This window comes from Cavia porcellus, unplaced genomic scaffold (genome assembly GCF_034190915.1).
Source record: "Cavia porcellus strain 051 isolate PalLab524CR breed Dunkin Hartley unplaced genomic scaffold, mCavPor4.1 scaffold_13, whole genome shotgun sequence".
In the NCBI taxonomy this organism is placed as follows: domain Eukaryota; kingdom Metazoa; phylum Chordata; class Mammalia; order Rodentia; family Caviidae; genus Cavia; species Cavia porcellus.
This window is the reverse complement of record NW_026947496.1, coordinates 16,857,100-16,878,517: the sequence shown is the minus strand read 5'-3', so window position 1 is coordinate 16,878,517 and position 21,418 is coordinate 16,857,100. Positions and strand designations below refer to the sequence as shown.

General features: G+C 37.8%; 1 protein-coding gene across 8 annotated transcripts in view; it reads right to left on the bottom strand.

Annotated features, from left to right (window-relative positions):
- Nucleotides 1-21,418, bottom strand: part of Hivep1 (HIVEP zinc finger 1) — a 149,539-nt gene that overhangs the window by 8,028 nt on the left and 120,093 nt on the right. For 7 of the 8 annotated variants that reach the window (XM_063259888.1, XM_063259886.1, XM_063259887.1 and 4 more), the window contains one exon: nt 16,936-17,037. In XM_063259888.1, coding sequence (XP_063115958.1) covers nt 16,936-17,037 — 102 coding nt within the window. Of the gene's footprint in view, nt 1-16,935; nt 17,038-17,530; nt 19,800-21,418 lie in introns of those variants that run through there. The other variant, XM_063259890.1, reaches the window with a different exon arrangement.

The window sequence follows — 21,418 nt, the reverse complement described above, 5'->3', positions numbered from 1 at the left end:
AGAACCACAATTAAGTACAACAGAAAGTAGAACAGTAACAAATACACAATACAATGACATGAGTAAGTCAATACCTACCAATGGCTATTAATGTGAATGGACTTAAATCATCAACCAATAGACATACAACAGCTGAATGGATCACGAAGAAAAGCCTAGTGTTATGCTGTACATAATAAACACATCTAACTCAAAAAGAAATTTGTCTAAAAATTAAAGGAACCTGAAAATAAGCAGGAATAGCTATCCTATTTTCAGACAAAGTGGACTTGAGACCAAAGCTGATCAAAAGAGACAAAGAAGGACATTACATATTGGTTAATGGAACTATTCAACAGGAAGAGATAACAGTATTAAACATATATGCACCAAACTATGGACTTGAAAGATTAGATAAACATCAATATAATTATAGTGAAGATTTCAATACCACACTATCACAAATAGATCCACTAAGCAAAAAGTTAACAACAAAAAAAAAGTCAGAGCTATAAACAAAGGGACTTAACAGATATCTATAGTATCTGTTAAAAACAGATACTATAAAAAACAGAATACAGGTTCTTTTCAGCAGCACATGGTAATATATCTGATACTAGCTATCAAAGCATGCTTAAGTAAATGGAAAGAATCAAAAATTTATCCTGCATATTATTAGATAACAGTGCAATGAAACTGGAAATTAACAGTAAAAGAAACCACAGAAATTATGCAAATGTATGGAAATTAAACAATACACTCTTGAATAATCATTGGGTCACAGAAGAAATTCAGTAAGAAATAAGACTGTTCCTAGAATTAATAATGCCAGTAAAACATACTAGCACTTATGGGACACAACGAAAGCAGTTCTATGTGGGAAGTTTACAGCCGTAATGCTCAAGTAAGAGAAACATAAAAAGCCCAAATAAACAATCTAATTATGTACCTCAAGGTTCTAGAAAAACAAGAATAATCCAAATGCATGGCTTGTAGAAGGAAAGAAATTATAAAAAGCAGATCAGAAATCAATGGAGACTAAAAAAAGCAATATAAAGAATCAATGAATCAAAGAATGGTTCTTTTAAACTAAACAGACAAACACTTAGTCAATGTTACAAAAAAAAGGGAAGACAAATCAGAGGAATTAGAAATGACACTGGTGAAATCATGATGGACACTTTTGAAATCAGAAAATTAATAGCAATTACTTCACAAATGTATATGACAAAAAACTGGAGAATGAAGAAATGGAGATTGTCAGATAAATGAATTACCAAAACCAAACCAAGAGGACTTTACAAGTCATGAATAATCTAATACTCAGCAATGAAATTTAAGTACTAATAAAAAACCCCACCAAGTAAGAAAAGCAAGGCCTGATGGATTAACTGCTGAATTCTATAAGGAACTCAGGCAAGACCTAACACCAACATTCCTCAAAGTGTTTAATGAAATGGAGATGAAAGTCTTACTCTCAAATTCATACCTGGAAGCCAGTATCAACCTGACCTCAAAAGCAGACAAGGACGCAACCAAAACAGAGAAGTAGGGAACAACCTTTATAATGAACATAGGTGCCAAAAATCCTCAACAAGATACTGGCAAACAGAACGCTAACAGTTAAGTGTAAAATTAAAAATGGATCAAAGACCTAAATGTTAGAAAAGAAATAATCTGCTGGAAGATAAAGTAGGTAATTCTGCAAGTGCTCTAAACATAGGCAAGGACTTTCTGAAAAGAACTCCAATGGCCCAAGAAATGAGAGTCAACAAATAGGATCACAACAAATTAAAAAGCTTCTGCACATAAAAAGAAAGAACAAAGAGACAACTTACAGAATGAGAAAAAAATTTTACTATTCCTCAGACATCTAGAACATATAAAGAACTTAAAAAAAAAATAGATCTTCCAGAATAAAAGACCCAGTCACAAACCAGGCAACTAAAATGAAGAGACAGACCCTGGGCAAGGTGGCACATGCCTGTGATCCCAGCACTCCGGAGGCTGAAGCAGAAGGACTGCTCTGAGTGTTTCAGGGCAGCCTGGGCTGCATAGTGAGTTCAAGGACTGCCTGAACTGCACATTGAAACTCTGTTTCAAAAAAGACAATTTAAATAAATAAATACATAAATAAGTAAATGAAAAGACACTTCTCAGAGGAAGTACAAGTGGCCAATAAACATGAGAAGAAATGTTCGACACTGCTAGCCATTACAGAAATGCAAATTAAAACTACACTGAAATACCATCAAATGCAAGTAACAGCAAACACTAGTGAGGATGACGGGATAACAAAATCTTCTATATTGCTGGTGGGAATGTAAACTGCAACCACTATGAAAACCAGTGTGGACAATCCTCAATAAATTAAAAACAGAAAGCTCATTTGACACTTCTATCCTCCTTCCCAAGAGTAAAACTCACCATATTACAGGGCTATATGCACACCCGTGTTTACAGAAGCACAATTTATAACAGCTATATCTTGCAAAGAGCATATATGTCTATCAACAGATGAACAGATAAGTGTGGTTTTAATACATAGTGGAGTACTACTCTGCCATAAAGAAAGATAAATAATACATTCTTAGGAAGATGGATGCAACTCGAGAAAAAAATGTTAAGTGAAATAAATGAGATACACATGCTTAAATATCATAGCTTCTCATACACACACACACTGAAAGATAAATAGGAAGCAGGAAAAAGTTCAAATAACTCCCCAAATTATCTAGTGTGTTGTTTCAAAATATTTTAAGATAAATGCTAATTTACTTACTATATTACCAGTTTCTATTGTTCACTGAAAACAGGTTTTGTCCTTGTAACAGGGAATTTTTGTGGCTTGTATGCTGAGGAACATTTTGGCCATTTTAAAGGTCATGATACACAGTATATTATTGGTTGGTATCCACCATTTGGTTATGCAATTTATTTTTTCACAGAAGAGTTCTTTATTTTTTATTTAAGATTAAAAAGACACAGAAAAGAAAAATGAAAAGCAATACAGACATACCAACAAGAAATCAAATATAGTAACAGTATAGGTTTCAAAAGATGTTAGGAATTTGACAATGGTTGTAATATTGCATATTGTTACCTTCAAGAGGGTTGCTTAGATTAACAAATATAGACATGTAAAACTGATCCAAAGATATGAGTATTAACTGTTCTTTTCCAATAACTAATACAATTAGTAGTAGTCATTTTATCTTTTATATGTATATATATAGTTTCCAAATTTATCTTTTTCCTTTTCTAGAAGTTCTTTATATGCTCTTTATTAATATATATTTGAGTTACATTACAATAAAAAATTAATAATAATGAATTTTGTTCATTACTGCCCCCAACTGAAATGAACTCAGGAATCTTTCAACTGATCAGTGAGTAACAGGCTATGAAATAAATGCAATGAAACACTACTCAGTAATGAAAAGGAATGAACTCCTGGTTCATGACAATATGAATAAACCTTCACATATTTTCATAAATGAAAGAGATCAGACTACAAAGGTGTGTATATGTATGTGTGTACATGTATATGTGGGTATGTGTGTATATATACGTATTTTTTTCTCTTTTCTGTAACATTCCAGAAAAGGCACTGCTATAGGCAGAAATACAGATTGGTGATTGGCTTTTTCTATAAAAAATGGCATACAGGAATTTTCAGGTGATAGAAGTTCTTGGACATAACTGTGCAGACAGATACAGAATTACATGGTTCTGTCAACAACCACAGTAGTTTATGCAGTAAATGAGTGATGTTAAATAAATACATAATAAACCAGGATGTAGGGTGAAAGTAAGGTGGAAAAAACAAGGACAGAGAACCCTGACCAGTCCAGGTGAATCTCATAAACACAGAGATGGATGGAAGTGTGGGTCACAACCTAGGTAGCTTACACTGGCTACTATGAAAGCTAAAGACAAAAAAGGACTATACATGTTGGACTGTAGCTGGAAATCTGTTTCTTACAGAGTTATAGGTAATGATTTCTGAAACTAAACTGGTATGGTTGAACAAATGTATCTAACTGTAGATGACAACCAGGTTTCTCATCAGGGAATGGAGAGGGCCAGAATAAACTTTGTGGTGCTGTTCAAAGTTTACGTGTACATAGCACACATGTGTGTGCCCACCTGCCTACCAACGTTTGCTAGGTCTGTCCAATTTGAGGGATCAGAAGCAGTGACAAGTGAGTAACAATGTGCATACCTGTCTCCGTTCTGAATTTTGGGTTCTAAATGTCATTCTCCTGTTAAAAGAGGCAGGAGTCCTCAAGAGAAATGGCCAATTGCAAGGCTGGAACATCTTAAAAGTATCAGAAAGTAAGGAACTGCTTTAAAAATGGACTCAAGAACAGAGCCCAAAATGCTCTCAATGGCCACGGCCAACACTGGAACCCGAGCTACCCAATATACATTAATAGTACTAGATTATAACCCAAGGAATAAAATGTATAGTCTGAGCCCATACTCACGGCAATGAATGAATGGAGAAACAGTAACATTAAAATGCCTTTTGTATAAACGGATGTACAAGAATCTTTGAGGGCCCATGGCCAAATGCTATGTTTGTGTCTCAATGTCCGCCTGAAGCTGCATGCAGTCATGGAAGCAGGCTTCTGGAGTTTGTGACTGATTTGTGGTCTAATGCTAGGATTATGGGTGTGAGTGCTACACCCACCTGGGGCAGGTAGCCTGCATACAACATGAGGGAGAAAAAGAGGCTTGCTCTTCTGCTCTTTCCTTTTTGTTCTTGCTGCTTTGGCTGTCTTCCTCCTCCATGAACTGGTGCTCCTCTGCTAGGCCTTGAAGCCAGCTGATTATGGACTGAAACTTCCACAAACTGTATGCTAAATAAACCTTTTCTTCCTTCACTTTGGACCTCAGATACTTTGTCTCAGTAATGAGAGAAAAGTAACCAAGATGGTAATCTTTCATTACAGAAATATGTCAATTAATAAATCAAAACACTATAGTAGTACCATAGACATGACCCATCAATGTATAAACAGGATACTTGCATGGTCTCAAAGTATTTCTCCACAAAGATTTGATGGTACAAAAGGAAAAATACTAAGTTTGTAACAGTCCTACAGACTATTAGTCCTATAGTCCTATAAGTCCTATAGTCATACAACCTGCCACTGGCACCCTGATGTGATGCACTTGGGAAAGGACACAGGCCAGGGGCACCCATCCTAGTATCACCACCTCAACCTCATCATAAGAATACTTCATAAGAGCCAAAAGTGAAGAAGGTCTTCAAAATAGCCTCAATACTCTGTCTAGGTCTGGAAAGACAGACAAGACAGGAACATACTGCAGACCCAGCAGACACAAATGCACCCACATGCAGCATGGAACCCTGAGACAGAACAGAGACCAGTGCAGGGGAAATCTGGTGAAATGTCACCAGACTCTGTACTTCAGTCAGCACTGGTAGGGTGAAGCTGGCTTCTAAGGCTGACGGGTGTTCTGCAGTTGGGCAAGAGGCCAAAAAGATGGAAAGCTGGGCAAAGAAAACAATAGAACTCTATTCCACTACTGTGATGTTTCCATATGAGGAAACTTATCTTCTGAAAAATAGCTTATAAAAACTATTCATCAGTTCTCCAGGTCTTGATATTATTTTCTCAAGGCCAATACAGTAGTTTACTTTTTCACAATATCTACCTCTCCATTATCGCCGCAAACACTTTTCATTTTAATGAAAAGCCATCAACTCTTGAAGTCAATTCTAACTGTTCTATTGGTTAATTCAGAAACACGGAATTTATCTTAAATCTACCTAACCTAGACACAGGCTTTAAATGTTTACTACCTCAAAGTGCTCTCATTTTGAACTTAACTTTTTGCATTTCTTATTTAGTTGTACACATCATGATAGAATAGCCTCACTCTGGTCCAAGTCAAAGAATTTAGCTTAGCACTATCCATAAACTAGTACCTATCTCTTGATCATAACTAAAGGACTAATTAAGGATTTGATTCTCCTACAAGAATTATTTCTTTAACATTAAAAATGTAATTATTTTTAGTGTTGAGCTCATAAGCATCAGAGCTAAGATTAAAACCCATATTTGTGTGCTGAACATTTCACACTCAGTTATATTTTAAAAAATCTTACTATAGCATGGTTTGAAAGAAGGTAATAATGAATTAATAGTCAACAATCTAGCTTTTTGTAAACAGAAATAGTTCAGTGTGCATAGGTACAGATGTTAAAAGCTTCATATAATTATGTGATTACAAAGAAAACACACAAAATGCATCACCAAGGAGAATGTAAACTAGTAATTCACAAATACACTGCATTCTATAATAACCATAGAATTTGAAGAATTATATATAAATTTACATTTGTGTATATACTTTTAAAGTATATACACAAGTACATACTTTTAAAAGAAGTATATATACTTCTTTTCAGTGTATGCAGTTTACATGAAGAATTCTAACATGATACTATACACTACCAGAGCGGAGAATAGGGAACTGCCCAGCTCTGATTTAACCTGGATTTGCCTTTATCACACCAAGTCCAATCTAGATTAGCAGCAGGTGCTGGACTTTCCTCCTGGACAGAACCATCTGCCAGTAGATTGCAGAGGGCTCAGGGGGGGCTGGGACTTTTTTCCTTGAGGTGAAAAAGAGTACAGTGATTTTCTTTTTGAATGCCGAGCTGTCATGCAGAGGGCAAGGCCACTGTCAAGGAAACTAATATTTGAACAATGGATGACTACATATTTGTCAAAGAGGTCTGACTTAGTGGTGCAAAAGAAATGAGGCTGAAATGACGGCATCTTTTTTAAATATGACAGCACAAAGCAGCACAACTTTGCACTCCATATGGATTCCTACTAATAAAAATCCATGTATATTACTTACTGGGTCTCTGTGCCTCTGCCTTCAGAGAAGATCACTGACACTGAATCAGTAGTGTGCAAAGGCAGCAAAGCACCTGTCCCTGATTGATGTTAGGGAGGATGAGAAGGACTTGATAAGTACTCCAAAAACTCACTAGGTGATGTTGCTTATCTTCTAGCATCCATTCCCTAGCTTAAGTATGAGCTATGACCTGCCTCGAGGACCTGTCACATTAGGAGTGGACAATGGTCACTGGCTATGTGTGGTTCAACATCTGTTTTTGTGAATAAAGTTCTGTCTCAACACAGGCAGGCTCACCTGTCTACAAGCTGCCATAGATGCGTTTTATCTACTATGCTATGATCACAAGCTTACTGGACAGGACAGAGAATGTGTGGCCTGCCACACCTAAACTTTTCCATGTGGCCCACCACATAAAAAGTTGGTTGAGGTCTATACCATACTACCATGTTTGGGCCAATCCAGTGTCCACTGACAGAGTTCACAGCAAAGACATCTCATGGAAGGAAGCTAGAAAGTTTATATAACCAGAAACCATCAAAGATAGGAATAAACTCAAGCTGTTACGGATTTAGAAATCCTGTTCTGATTCTAGTAAGATACCCTGCCTTTGCAAGTGATTTCTTCTGGTGTGTACAATACAGACTCCTGCCCTAGGACAGGATACACTCAGTATCAGGATCTTTCCACAGTTTTGGAGACTCTAAAACACACATAAGAAATCAATGGTGGCTTAACAAATTCACAAAATCCCTTAATTGTTCACTTATGCCCTCCCAGGCACATTCCCTACTCATATAAAAGTTTCCAATAGTAAACAAAATTCAATTCCTTTGTGTGTGTGAATTGCAACTTGTGGGGGAAAAGAAAAGTTGCAACTCAAGCTATGCAGTAACATTTCTACATAAATGCCTGTTCCCATAAACTTACATCAAAAGACTTCCCTCAAGATATTTCACAAGTGGGATGAACTATAACCCGGCCTTCCATCACTGCCAGACAGTGACACCTGCTGGAGAAGCAGGAGGCACAGACAAGCGCGTGGCCTCTGGAAGCAGTAGGGTGGCCCGCTGTCCACCCAGCCCTATTCACTAATGACAAGTTCTATGTTTTATTTAGAAAGATGGCTGTTATTCCTAGTATTTTTCTAAAATTCACTTAGAATTATTTTTAAGGGTATATCCAATGCAGTTTTTAAGACCTGTGATAGAGTACCATTTCACACGTTATTATCATTCAGGGCTTAAAGTCCCAACAAGAATGATGCTTCCCACTGCACTCTGCCACATTACATGCACCCCCAGTTTGCAGCTGAGGGTACAAATTAACATTCCTTGCATTGAAGTCCAGCATTCTGTTGACAAAAATCTTCTTTTGATCAAAGGAGAAAAAGCAAATAGCTGGCAGCATGATTTTTGACAGAAAAGGGGGAAACTAGAATGTGTCTGCTAATACCCTGAGAATACCTGGAAAAGACTCCTGAGGCTGTATAACTTTGTATGTGAAATACAAGGCAATGTGTAGTAGGGCTGGAACGATGAGACTTTTTGAAGGCATAAATTATAATTACAACTAGAGTTGCCAATTTTAAACCAAGCAGAAGCTTCTCTTAAGTATCAAATGTTCAAAATTTAATGGCTGGCTCACAAAAATGTGTGAGCCTATCAGATCCAACATAAATGTCTCTCAAAGCTACTCCACTGAGGAAGAGAATCAGAATTCATGTGGTAAAGGATGAGACAGGTAACCACATGACCCGCTTTTGTTACAGGTAGTAAAGAAAAAACAGATCAAGGACCTCGGGCCTTCGACTTAGTACGTCCACGTCAACTTTGGATGATCATCGTTTATCAGCTGCAAACATGCACACGAGGCTGATGAGAAGCACTGGGGACATAATGGTGCTGGCAGCAAAGAAGATGCATTTAGGATCCATAGAAAAAAGGAAAAGACTGAAGACAATGCCAGGAAAAGAGACACTGAAATCAAAATAAATCTGCAAAAAACCCTGAGTGAAAAGCAAAACAAAGCAGATGTCAAGGAATAACTAAAAACAAACATCTATTTAAAAAAATCTAAACTTTTCCCAGTAAACCACAAGCAATCAAGATATTACCACACGGTGATGCTGTTTAAATTGACAGCATGCCGGCAAGCTTTGTGGAAGCAGTTTGGCCTGTCAAGGCTTAAAAATTTTTGCTTCATGATTTAAGCTCAGAGAAATTTCTTGGTGGTTACTGTGTCTGTTCTATAGAAAACATCAATTAAATGAGCAACATCCCAACTGTGTCCCATAAACCTACAAACATTGTCCTTCAGTCTCCACGTGCTATTCCATAGTCTCTGTAGTCTTGGTTTAGAATCAAGTCTCCCAAACTATACCCTTTTGTTTGTTGAGGATTTATTCTATTTCCAGCACATCTATAAGCAAGATTTAATATGTGGTCAGTTCCTGCATGGCTGCTGAGGCTATACGCATTAACTGTGCAGGTCTATGTGACTGCCATTAAAGTGTGCTGAGTCTAGGAGTCCTTGAAGAGCAGTTTGTGGGCTCCACTACTGCCCTGATACTGTCCTGTTGGTAGTCTGAAGTGTGGATAACAAATTTGGAAGAACTTTTTTTTTTTAATGAAGTCCCTCTGCATTGCCCACACTTGGCCTTGAACTCAAGCTCAGTCAATTGTTCTGTCTTAGCTTCTTCCCCAGTGGGACTACAGGTACATAGCATTTTACTAAACAGAGAAGACTTGATGTCCCAAATTTTCACACTGTCCAAGACCAGTTTCTGGAAAGACATGCAGCTCCTGAATCAAGCCGTTTTTCTATAATCCCTGTATTATACGGTGGGTACCTACAATCTGTCCCCTGATTAAATGGCAAGTTTCACCTCAATTTAGGGAAATGTACAGAATAGAATGAAGAACTCCCTGGGTTATTTCAGATTTTCATGGGGCAAGCCACCAGTGTGAGGCCACAAAAGGCCTCTGGGAATCCACCATCCACACTGCCTGGAGAGTGGAAATGAGAGCCGGGCCCACTTCCACTGAGTTTCCAGAGCAGACGCTGGCAGTGCATAGCCTCTGCTGGGGTTGCTCTGGTGTGCTCCTGCAGTGGGCTCATGTCAGATTAATGTCAGACCAAGAATGCAGGAAATAATATCGAGATTCCCTGGTACCACAAAAGCACTAGACAGAGCTGTTCACCGTTAAAGAGACAAGACAGAAAGTTCTGTGCTAACCAACCTTACATTAACCACCACCACGTATACTCTCATTCAGCTTCATGCAGTATGTCCAATAAGTGGAGAAACTGTTGCCCAGGACTCAGGATTGACAGAAGACATGGATGGTAGCAGGCTCAGAAGGACTACTGCCATGAGAGGACCTGGCCTTGCTGACTGGGGACACAGCACTCCGCTAGGTCTGCAGCTCTGCTGCTGCTTTGACTCCAGCAGTGGAGGTGTGCCCAAAACCACAGCACCTGAAAATAGCTATTTTCCTTCATAATTTTTCAGCCACTTCACCTACTCCTGATATCTGTCTAAAAATTCACATTTTCCCTCAGAAAATAAAATCAACAGCAAAAAGAAACACTCTACAACCCATGCTGCTATCTTTCCAACTTCTTCATGGAAGTGGTAAGGGAAATTTTAAAACAGATACATCAAAATTGGGCCAAGTCAATGCTTTATCTTTTACACAGTCCAGAGTGAAGAAATTTTCAATATTGTAGAGATGCTAGTTTAAAGCAAAAATGAATCTCAGGGAAAACAATGCTCTCTGAAAAATGAAGAGGGAGATTTCCAAATTAGTCTTTTATGTATACCTACAAAAATGGATGCCACAGGGAAACATCATGTTAGCCTTTCCACTCAAACTGTTAAAACTCCATCTGGTGGATAAGGAGAGACAGTGAAGCCATGAAGTATTTTGTTTATAAAAACTTTCATCCAATCAGAATGGGTCTGATGTTATTACTGAACAGAATTATTCACTTAAAGAAATCATACTTCTTGTAGCCATGGTTGTCTAAATTCCTATAATAAAATACAGTAATAGCACTTGCAATGAAACAAACCTCAAAAATAAAATTCCAAGGCCACAGATTAAAAGCTCTATTATCTTTTGTCTGCATGGTTCCAGAACATTTGAGAAAATAAAATAATCTGGGATAAAAGTCAAATATACTTAAGAGGCTTTAAATGAATTTAGTTGATACAAAAGATTTTTAAAGATTCTTAATCAAAGATACAAACATTATACATACAAACTGTTAACTATCAAGAATGGAGATGCTAATCAATTATATACAAGAAAGAATGGTTTCCAGGCCCACCTACTCCAGAAGCCCTCCCATCCCTCTTAGACAGAAGCTTTTCTTTCTCTGAATACTTCCCACACCCTTCACTCTGCTTTTCCTAGAATTCGTTTTGTGATTTTAAAGGACACAAACTTGGCTTATTGGACATTTAGCAGCCTATGTTTCCAGCACAAAACTGATGGGTGATCACTGACAGACTCTATTTTGGAATCCTTGTTTGTAGCTTGATTTTGCTCATTATTTTGGTGGTCTTCATCATCAAAAAGTATTTCAGCAGCAAAAAGCGGATGTGATACTAAGCAAGGTTTTGTGGACTCACCCTCAAATTCAAGCTTTGCCACTGTGAGGTCCAGCAGAAGCCAATGTCTACATCACCAGGGATAAACTCTGTGCCACAGGCGAAGGCCCAGAGTGCTCTCTGCCTTACTGCAGAGGACAGTGACGAGGCATCCCCACATTAAATGCCTTTTCAATCCCAAGACCATTTTCCTGTATCAGTTTTATCTGTCATTCCAACAGGTCAGTGTTACCAGGGAGAATAACTCTCAGGGTCAAAGGCATATGTTGTCAAATTCACTGTTAATATAATCCTAGTTTTTATGTTAACACTGGTCCAGTCTTTCTAGGCACTGTAGAACTCTCGGTCAAACATGAACACTTCAGAGTTTGGTATTGTCTTTAGACTCCATAATCCTACCATCCATCAAAGAAGTAAACAGGGGTAACACAGGAACTGAACCTACCACAACTGTCAAGAGGAACAGGACTTAAAAATCAAAATATCCAATTTGAGACTTCCTCTGAGGGTGTTTCATGATTACCTCTTGCTTTTATACAGCAACTCGGTGACATTTTGAGTGTTCCCTAAGTAAAATCATATGAGTATACAGGCTTTTATTTCCCTGATGAGGAAGCAAAAATGAGTTCATCTTTGTTATTGTAGATACGTATGTTTTCTCATGGCTCTGCGTGATCCTTGGATCTGGATGGCTATTTTAGCTGTCAGATGAAGTTATAATACTGAGTATGAGCCAAGTAAGCACTAGTGGAAGACAATCACATGTCATACATATATATATATCTATATATATAGATATATATAGATATATATATTTGGGTTTTTTGCTATTTAATTAAATTTTTTGGTTTTGCTGAGGACGGGGGAGGAATGGTTTTCAATCATCAAAGCTTGCAAAAATTAGAATCAGAATCAACTACAAGAGCAGAACGACTCACTGTATCAGAGTCAATGAGCAAGAAAACGTAAATCCAGAACAAGCACTTCCCCCCAGCTCCCTGTACAGCAGCCTGCTGTCACCAGCTCCTTCAGGGATAGGGACCTGCCCACCTTTTCACCTACACATCCTGTCTGGTCTAGGAAGCATGCCCTCCCTCACCCGCTCCTCTCATCAAGACCCTTTCAATAACACAGTGAAGGAAAAACAGTCCCTTCTTAATCCTCCTTCTGTACCAGCCTGGCCATGCTTGATGCATCCTGTGCATTTGGGGTCACTCCGAGGCAGCACAGTCATGGGCCAGGTGCTTTTGGGAAGACAGGAGTCCCACACAGGATAAAAATATGTCCAAGTGAAAAGTCAGTCAGTCAGTCAGTCAGTCAGAAAGAGAACAAACTGCTTTTCTAGAGCTACTGAAAAGTAGGACAGATCATTGTAAATCTGTTATTTATAGAGGATAAGAAACAGAACATTCAAAAATCTGAGTCATACTCCAGCATTTTGACCCAACCAAGGGCCAGTAGACAGCAAATTAACACCCGACTTAATAATACTTGTATCAGTTCTGAGGATACAACAAACATCATTTATAGAAAATGGTATTTGCTTTAACCACCATTCAATTTTTGAGATGGAAGTTAAAGGAAATTTTTTTATCAAATCCTACAGATGATAATATTGAATTATTTACTATAAATTACATAGCATTATTTTCATAGTTGTCAATTTAGTAACAACTGTTCACTACATATTGTATCCTAGGCAGACTGACTCCTAGGGCAATGAGCAATACCAAATTTTTGTCTTTTGTAATTTACTTTCTACCAGTTAGGAGTAGAGTTAAAAAATACACATATCTTGTTGCAATTATGTGCAAGAAAGAAAAATAAAACACTGAGGTAAGAGGCATATGTAAGGCCAATAGGAAGCGCATGGACGGTTTCGTCCCCGTATCTGGGGGCTTCAGGAGCCCCACTGAGAAGGGGACCTCCAAGTAGAGCGTGGCAGGCCTGCTGAGCTAAGCTGCCTGGGCCTGGAGGAAGAGGTGCAAAGGGCCTGAGCCAGAAGCCTGCTGGATGTGTTCAGAGGAGGCTGAGTGGCTATCGCTGAGTGAGCAAGGAGGAAGGAGTGGGAAGGAGTCTCAGAACAACTGTGGTGGGGAGGCAAGGAGCCCTCTGAACAGAAGCTGTGGGAGGAGCGAGCCAGGGACTGCCCTAGCTTTCAGAAGACCCTGTGGCTGCGGTGTGGGAAATGGCCGAGGAGAGGCCCGGGCATGTCACAGAGAGCAGCCAGGAGCTATGAGAAGTGATTCAGCAGAGATCACCTGCTGAATTCACCTGACAGGGGTAACAGCAGTGTGAAGGAAGCGCTAAGCAGTGCTATTGGGTGTATTAAAGGCAAAATGAGAAAAAAGGAGCATGGATGACGTCAAGCCTTCCGGTCAAGCAAGTGCAAGTCTAGGAGAGGACTAGAAGGGAAGTGCACTTCTTTGAGGTGAAGGGCAATTTAGGCGTTTGGAACACCCATTCAAACAGAGCTGATAAGAAGGTAAGTCTGGAGTGAATGGAGAGAATGGGGTATCATCCGCACCGGACTGGCATTCTGTGTCACAGGACTGGAGGTGACCTAAGGTAGTGGTGGTAAATCTATGGTATGCGTGCTACAGCGGGCTCTTTACATCACTGAAAGGTTGGCCATCGCTGAGATAGGAAAGAACAGTGACAGGAGAGAGCAGAGCCATGGCTCATGTGTCAAGGATGGGAGATGAAGGAGCCAGCAAAGGAGAGACAACAGCAAACGCTGGGCTAGTGTCTGGCCACAAGAGGGGGACCCTCGAGGGACAGGATACATTCTCCAGGCACCTGGCTACTTCCTGTAGGAGTCTGGCTTCCCACACTCACAAACACAGATCAACCAAAACTGCTAAACAAAATTCCATGTCTCTAAAGTATCATCAGTATAATGGAGTAAAAATTCTTTTGAAAGAACAATGAAATTTGACTTTAGTAATTAAGAACCCACAAATAAAGATGACAAATTATCATCTATCAAAGTGGCCAAAACTTAAAATTCTGACAGTGTTAAGGAGGTTGGAGAAATGGCAAGTCTCTTCTGGGAAGCAATGTAAAATGCCTACAAAGTGGTACTGTTTATGCAAATTATAATAAAATTATAACAAGGCTCATAGCTCATGAGAGTACACAAGGGTGTTAAATGAAGTGAAGGGAAATCCTCAGTGTCTGCAAGCAGGGGAACTATGGCCAGAATAGGGATGAGCAAAGCTGTACCCTGTACATAACGCCTCATGACAGAATTCTTATAATCATCAGTTCTGGCGTGAACACATGAGTACATGTTATATGATCCTTTACATCCTTTTGTATTTTGGAAAACTCAAAATACTATTTATTTATTTATTTATTTATTGGTACCAGGGTTCAAACTCATGACTTGTGCTTTTCAGGAAGATACTTACACCACTGAGCTAAATCCCCAGCCTCAAATACTATTATTTTCTTATTCTCTTTTTGTTTTTTCAAATACTTTTTAAAAGCACAAAAAATAAGAAGAAACTAAAAGAGTATTTTTTTGAAACATCTGGATAATTATGTCTTACTACAAGCCTATAGTAAAGCAAAAGAGAGGAGGGCATTTTGTTGACATAAAAAAAGAACTGTAAGGCTCCCCAGATTTTAAATTTGTTAGATTTTACCACTTGATAAAAAATGGGAAACTTTGAGCACAAGTAAATACAGTAATTTATAACATTACACTAAAAAGGGGGGCGAAACAATCTTGTTTTATTATAATACTTAATCCTTGCCTATCAGTTTTGATGTATACAGTGGTACCTTGGGTCACAAACTTAATTCTTTCCACAGTTCTGGTCACAGAATATGTTTCATGATTTTACAATTTGGTTGCACCCATAATCATAGTATAAATTCTGTGACCAGAATCATGGAAAGAATTGAATTCGTGAACAGAGGTACCATCGTAATCTACAAGCAGCTTCTAACACTGCTTTGGTAATGAGATGAAAAACAGGACATGACCAGTCAGCCAGTTTAAACAATGCATGATAATTAAGGGAAACCACACTCACTCCTCCTATGGAAATTTAGAATATAAGTATTGCTTATTCTAATAATTAAGAGGAATCTATACATGGGTTCATTAGTTGATTTTTATAAGATTCATCTTAAAGATGAAGTAAACATAACAGTTTTTTTTTATAATAGCACTGTCTTTTACAGCTACATTTTTTAGACATTAGTGTTGTACCTACATCTTTTAACTTTCCTAGTCAGTGGAAAACTCTTCACATACTTTTTCTAGCTTGCTACATTTGAATTGCTCTTACTACTTGGGCAACAAGAAATGAGTCACTTCTCCTGAATATTTAGACATAAAAATTTGGGCTGATTCATTTAATCTTTTATTATTTATCAGACAGTATTGAAAGAGTTGATACAGTAACCTTTATGTTTCATGATGGCTTCATTTTCTCTTTAGAAATTTTCATTATACAAGACAACAAAAATTAAGAAAAATGCAGGAGGCAGGTAAATATTAAATACAAGCAGTTTTAAAATGCAACAGAGTATTTCTTAAAGTTCTCTTTGTAGATAGTTCTGTATATTTCTTATTTTTACAAATAAATAATTCCATTCTTTGATTATACAGAACAAAAGATCAGATTTAATTTCCCTCCAAATTGGTCAGAGACAAGTATTTTTGTATGTTGAGCTAGCACTTAAAAAAAAAATCAACCAGGTAATTTTTCAAAATAAATGTTTCTGTCATTTCTTTCAGCAAACAAATGTTTTCTTTCACAAATACTGATGCAGCCCAAGTGATGCACAGGCTGCGCTGAGCTGCCAGCCAGGCAGAGGCCAGGGCATGGCTGATCCAGCTCATGCTGCACTGTATACCCTGGTGGAGAGATAAGGAAACGCGTAGGTAATCACAAAACAGAGGTAGAGCGGGACTGAATGCATTCAGAGAGTAAACTCCAACAGGAGCAACTGCTTCCGCAAGTGTGTGGAAGGGACAAGAGCCAGGGCCAGGATGGCTCTACACTACACTTTAAGGGAAAGAGCATACCAGAAGAACACAGCAGGTGGAGAGTGGGAGAGGTGATTTAAGGAGGGCTGACTTAAGGTGGAGAGCAGACGCGCTGTTATGTAAGCAGGAAATTCAAGCATCAGCGTGGGTAAGAACAGGAAATTAGAAGGGTAAAGAATCAGGCAGGTGGCAGACAGTGAAGGACTGCAATTAGAGGTTGCGTGGTTCATATGTGTTTGGTACACAGCTGGGAATCAATGAAAACCTTTTGATTTTCCATGGAGCAACACAGATTAATTTGACATCAGTGTGGATTGGTAGGAAGGATGGACAAAAGTTCAAGGTGGGGAAACTGAGTAGGAGGTTATGGATGCAATACAAACAGTACATCGTAAACAGCGTTTATGAAAAATACGCTATAAAGCCTTACCTGATTCTTCTGTATCTTGTTCATCTATTAAAGCCACAGACACACCTAAATCCACACATTTCTTGCTATGTGCCTTGGACTTCATGTGTTTTGTCAGGTTTCCTTAAGGAAAAAAGAAGGTTTACTAAGCTTACATAGTAACATTTTGCTATTAGCTTAACACTGGCAAATTCCATTCCTCCATAAAGCAAAAGCACTGACTATGGTTCAGCAACTGCAGTGACTAAATCTGGATACAAGAAGACATTGATAACTACAGACTGCAACAACTCTGTTCATTACTAGTAACAGTGTGTCTTTTCCAAATCAGCCTCCTGAACTTTGTGTCTACTTTGGCCTCCAGGCTTTCATTCCTTTTTCCTTATTTCTCAGAACATGGTACACATAAAGCCCCTTTCAGAGAGCTCTGTGCTGTAGTTCCTGGACTGGGAATTCTCCCCCAGCTGTGTCCACTGGCTCTCACAGTCGTTTGTATCCTTGTACGCGTTTTAGTTTTCACTGTAAGCGATTTTCAGCCAGATCATTTTCCATGCAGTCCTACGGAAACGGGTTGTAGGAACATCTTTCACTGCAGTCTCCCAATTGCTTTTGCCTGGTAACTTAATAGTTTTGGTGGTTTCAAAACACGTTGTTGCCACCTGTCTGTTTGGATGGCATAGGTAAAGGGTTCTGCTTTTAAGCAGAAATTTTATTTCCCCACAGGACACAATGCCAAGGAAAGTGAGGGCCAAGTTTAATTCAGGTTCCTCAGACTGCATCTTAGAACAGGCACTAAAACCCCAGATCTACATGTATAAATCTGGCTTTCATTCCTTATGGATTTTTAGGTTTTTAAAAGTATGTGCTTACTACCCTGCTTTTGACTGTTTTATTTCTTCTACCTGGGAATCTGCTTTTTAAATTTTTGAAATGGTGGGGAAAGGTTTTTGAGTCTATGATAAACTACATTGGATCATTTAAACATATTCTAAGCAGCACTTCTGTATGTATACACATGGAAAGGGAGAAAGAATTCTGCTTAAGAATTTCACTTCAGGTACAGGCTGGACATCTGTTAACATGTGTCTGAGATGTTTCTCCAGCAGTTGATACAGCAGTCTCTGCAAGTGTAACCAAGGTCACTGGGAACCACCGTCTACCTGCCCCCCATGATCACAAATGCAAGGGGACAAATCAGATTCTTCTAAGGACACCAAGCATCTTTTGTAGAGAAAACACTGCCAACAAGGTCAAATCATCTCTTTCAAGGAGCAAGGGTGAATTAGTAGTTTAAACATAGCCTTTAGAAAAATAAAAAGTATTTAAATCATCAGTCCAAATTGTGGACTTGTAGTAGCAAAAGCCCACAATGATTGCTTATTTACAGTTCCAATTTCTTGACAAATGCACTGAGTCTATAACACAGACCACACTTGTGTAAGCTGATTTTAGCACCAGATAGTAGGTTCTTGTCAACCTACCACACAGCATCCTAGAGCTGAATGCTCAGGGATCTGTGGCAGTGAGAGGCTGGCTGGACCACAAGCATCTTGGTCCCATCAGACACTGACCTCTGTGATTTTGGAAACACTACCTAGCTTAAATAGGTTTTTGACATTTACAGTAAATATATTTAAATCATGCAGCAAATATAGCAAAACATTAACACCTACTAAGACAATGAGTACTGGTAGTGTACACAAATTTTATTATTCTCTAAGAGGTTCTAATTTTTCATATTAATAAAGTTTAAAAAAATAGTTTAGCCACTAACGTGGCTGACATTTCCACTTCTAAGTCAAAATGCTTTCAGGGCAAAAACAATATTATAAATCAAATTAAAAGGTCCACTAATAGTTTCTTTTCAAAATACTTTTGTTCCCTAAATAGGCCAATACAGGTTATCTGCTAAGAAGTTAATATGTAACTAGGCAAATCTGGGATGTTTTTAATAAGCATATTTGCTTATAATTTGAGCTATCGTTTATTATAAATCAACTGAAATAATTTAAAATAAATTTGCATTTAAGGATGAAAAAGTATATTTAAATGCAACTATCCCCTAACAATAATCTTATATATTAACGGACTGATGTAACAGGTAAGTTTTCTGATACATTTAATAAACACGCACCTAAACCCTTTGGACACATTGAAAGGTTTTGTTTCTGAATTATCCAGCTTTCTGTAACGTAACAGAAAATGGTCTACATCCTACAGAGACACAACCTCATTGCATATTTTGTGCTGACTGGTCTTTAAAGCAAAATCATTAAAATAAATCTATTACAATTATTTTGAAAACCCACTCAGGAAATAAACTAAAGAGGACATGCGGTGAGCTACAGATTTGTATGCATCATCACATGCATCAAATGTTAGCACTATGGACCACTCCTGCCCTAGGACTTTGCTATCTTTGCTGGCCACATCTACATAGCACACTGTGGCTTCTGCTCATCCTCAGATGCATTCAATGAGAAGTACAGCTAGTTGAAAAGCGTAACAAACTAAATGAAATTGGGTAAACTCTACAACCTAATTAAAAACAAAAATAGGTCTAATATTATTTAGTTAGCTATGTTTAAAAACTGTCTTGAGATTTCCTTGACATAAATTTACAAAAGGTTAGACTTTTGAAAGCTCTCAAAAATGAGAGCTATCTTGGTAAATACAGGGAAAAACATGAACTTGCAAATTTTTTTATCAACCCACTTAGCTATGATAGTCTTGTCAAATAAATATTTATCATGTAATTTCGGCTATGCATGATGTGCACACCTGTAATCTCAGCACCAGGGAGGTTGAGGCAGGAAGATCACTGAATGTGAGGCCAGACTGGGCTACACTGAGTTCAAGGCCAGCCTGGATTTCATAGTGTGACCCTGTCTCCACAAAACAGAAAACAAAAAGTAATTCATGACTTATCTGACAAAACAAAAAATGTAACACGAGTTCAGATAGGCAGTACATACAGCATCGACACTGTCAAAGGATGAGGCTCACTTTTCAGAGGTCAGTAAGCTTTGCTAGCCATTTAGTAAACATCTGTATAAAATCTTGCACGATGCTGTTTTATTAGACTAAGATTAATACATAGGGACTCAAAATATTCCTCCTTACCAAGACATCTCCATAGTTTCATCTGGTTTTCCACCACCAGCTTGTTCTTCCTTTCTTTTAGGAATAAAATTTCCGAAATACCCTAAATCCTTTGCTTCATTCTATGGAAAACTAGTCATTTTCTCATGCCTTTTTTTTTCTTCTTATAATTGGTAACATTATTCTGCACTCAGTAAATCTTACACTAGTAATGCTATTTGGTCTTCTGAATGGGTTTCTGTTCTTATATTGGAAATTAATAGCTATTTCTTTGAGCACAGGGTCAAAACCAGTGGAAAGGAAGACATCAGCTTAAGGCATCTGAGCTCCTACCAGAGCTCTGATTGAGGACTGAGGAAATCACCCTCAAATGGCGTCTGTCTCCAGGAGGCCCACATCACTACTGAAGAGCAAGAGTATTCCTCCCACCCCTCTGACAATTGGGACACCAGAAAAATTCAAAGCTATCTGTAAAGAACACTTTGTTTTCCATCATTGTTTCAGATACTATTAGCATTTTAAGAGAACTATTTGAAGCTGTTTAGTTGTTACATGTAATAACTTTAAATATCAACAAATACTAGCCAAAAAATAGGTTTTGCTAGTTGATAAATTTTTATAAAGTATCTATGAATTCAACTAATATGACAGAAAAAAGTCAATGCTAACTCAAAAACATTAAAAAGTTTCTATAATGTACATTTTCAGATTTTTTTTCTTACATATTTGCATGATTATATGTTTGCTGGAGAGTCTTACTTTTTAAAGAGAAGCACATAATGGGGCTGGGGATTCAGCTCAGCAGCATAAGCACCTGCCTTGCAAGCAGGTGGTCATGAGTTCGATACCCAGTACCAATAAAAAAAAAAAAAGAAGAGAAGCACATAAAATTAAACACTCAAATAACAAATCCTGATATGATGATTTATATAAAAGGAGCCCAATGAAGAAAACAAATACTTTACAGTAGCATATCCATTATGTATAATAAAAATCTTACGCAGGGCAAAATTACTTTATAATACTGGCCTATCAGTTAAATAAAAACATATAAAAGAAAGGATGCCAAATATAATTGTAATAACTAGTTCCGAGATCTTCTTGTAAACAATAAATAGAAATGTTAAAGAAATCTGAACAACAGTGTTCGGGTTAAAAAAATGTTAACAGAAAAACATATCTATGTACATCTAAAATTAGATGATAAAACATGGGTGGAATGATTACAATAGTTTACTGTCATTATTTTAAATCTCTAAGCTTTGAGGACTCAAATGAATTTACTTGTAATCATAAAGACCTCCTTTTTCTTCTTCAGCCCAAAGTAAGTATTTTTGAAAATCTATTAGTCATCATGTCGTCTAATTGCAGTTTGGGGAATAAAATCTAAAAAAGGCAGTTG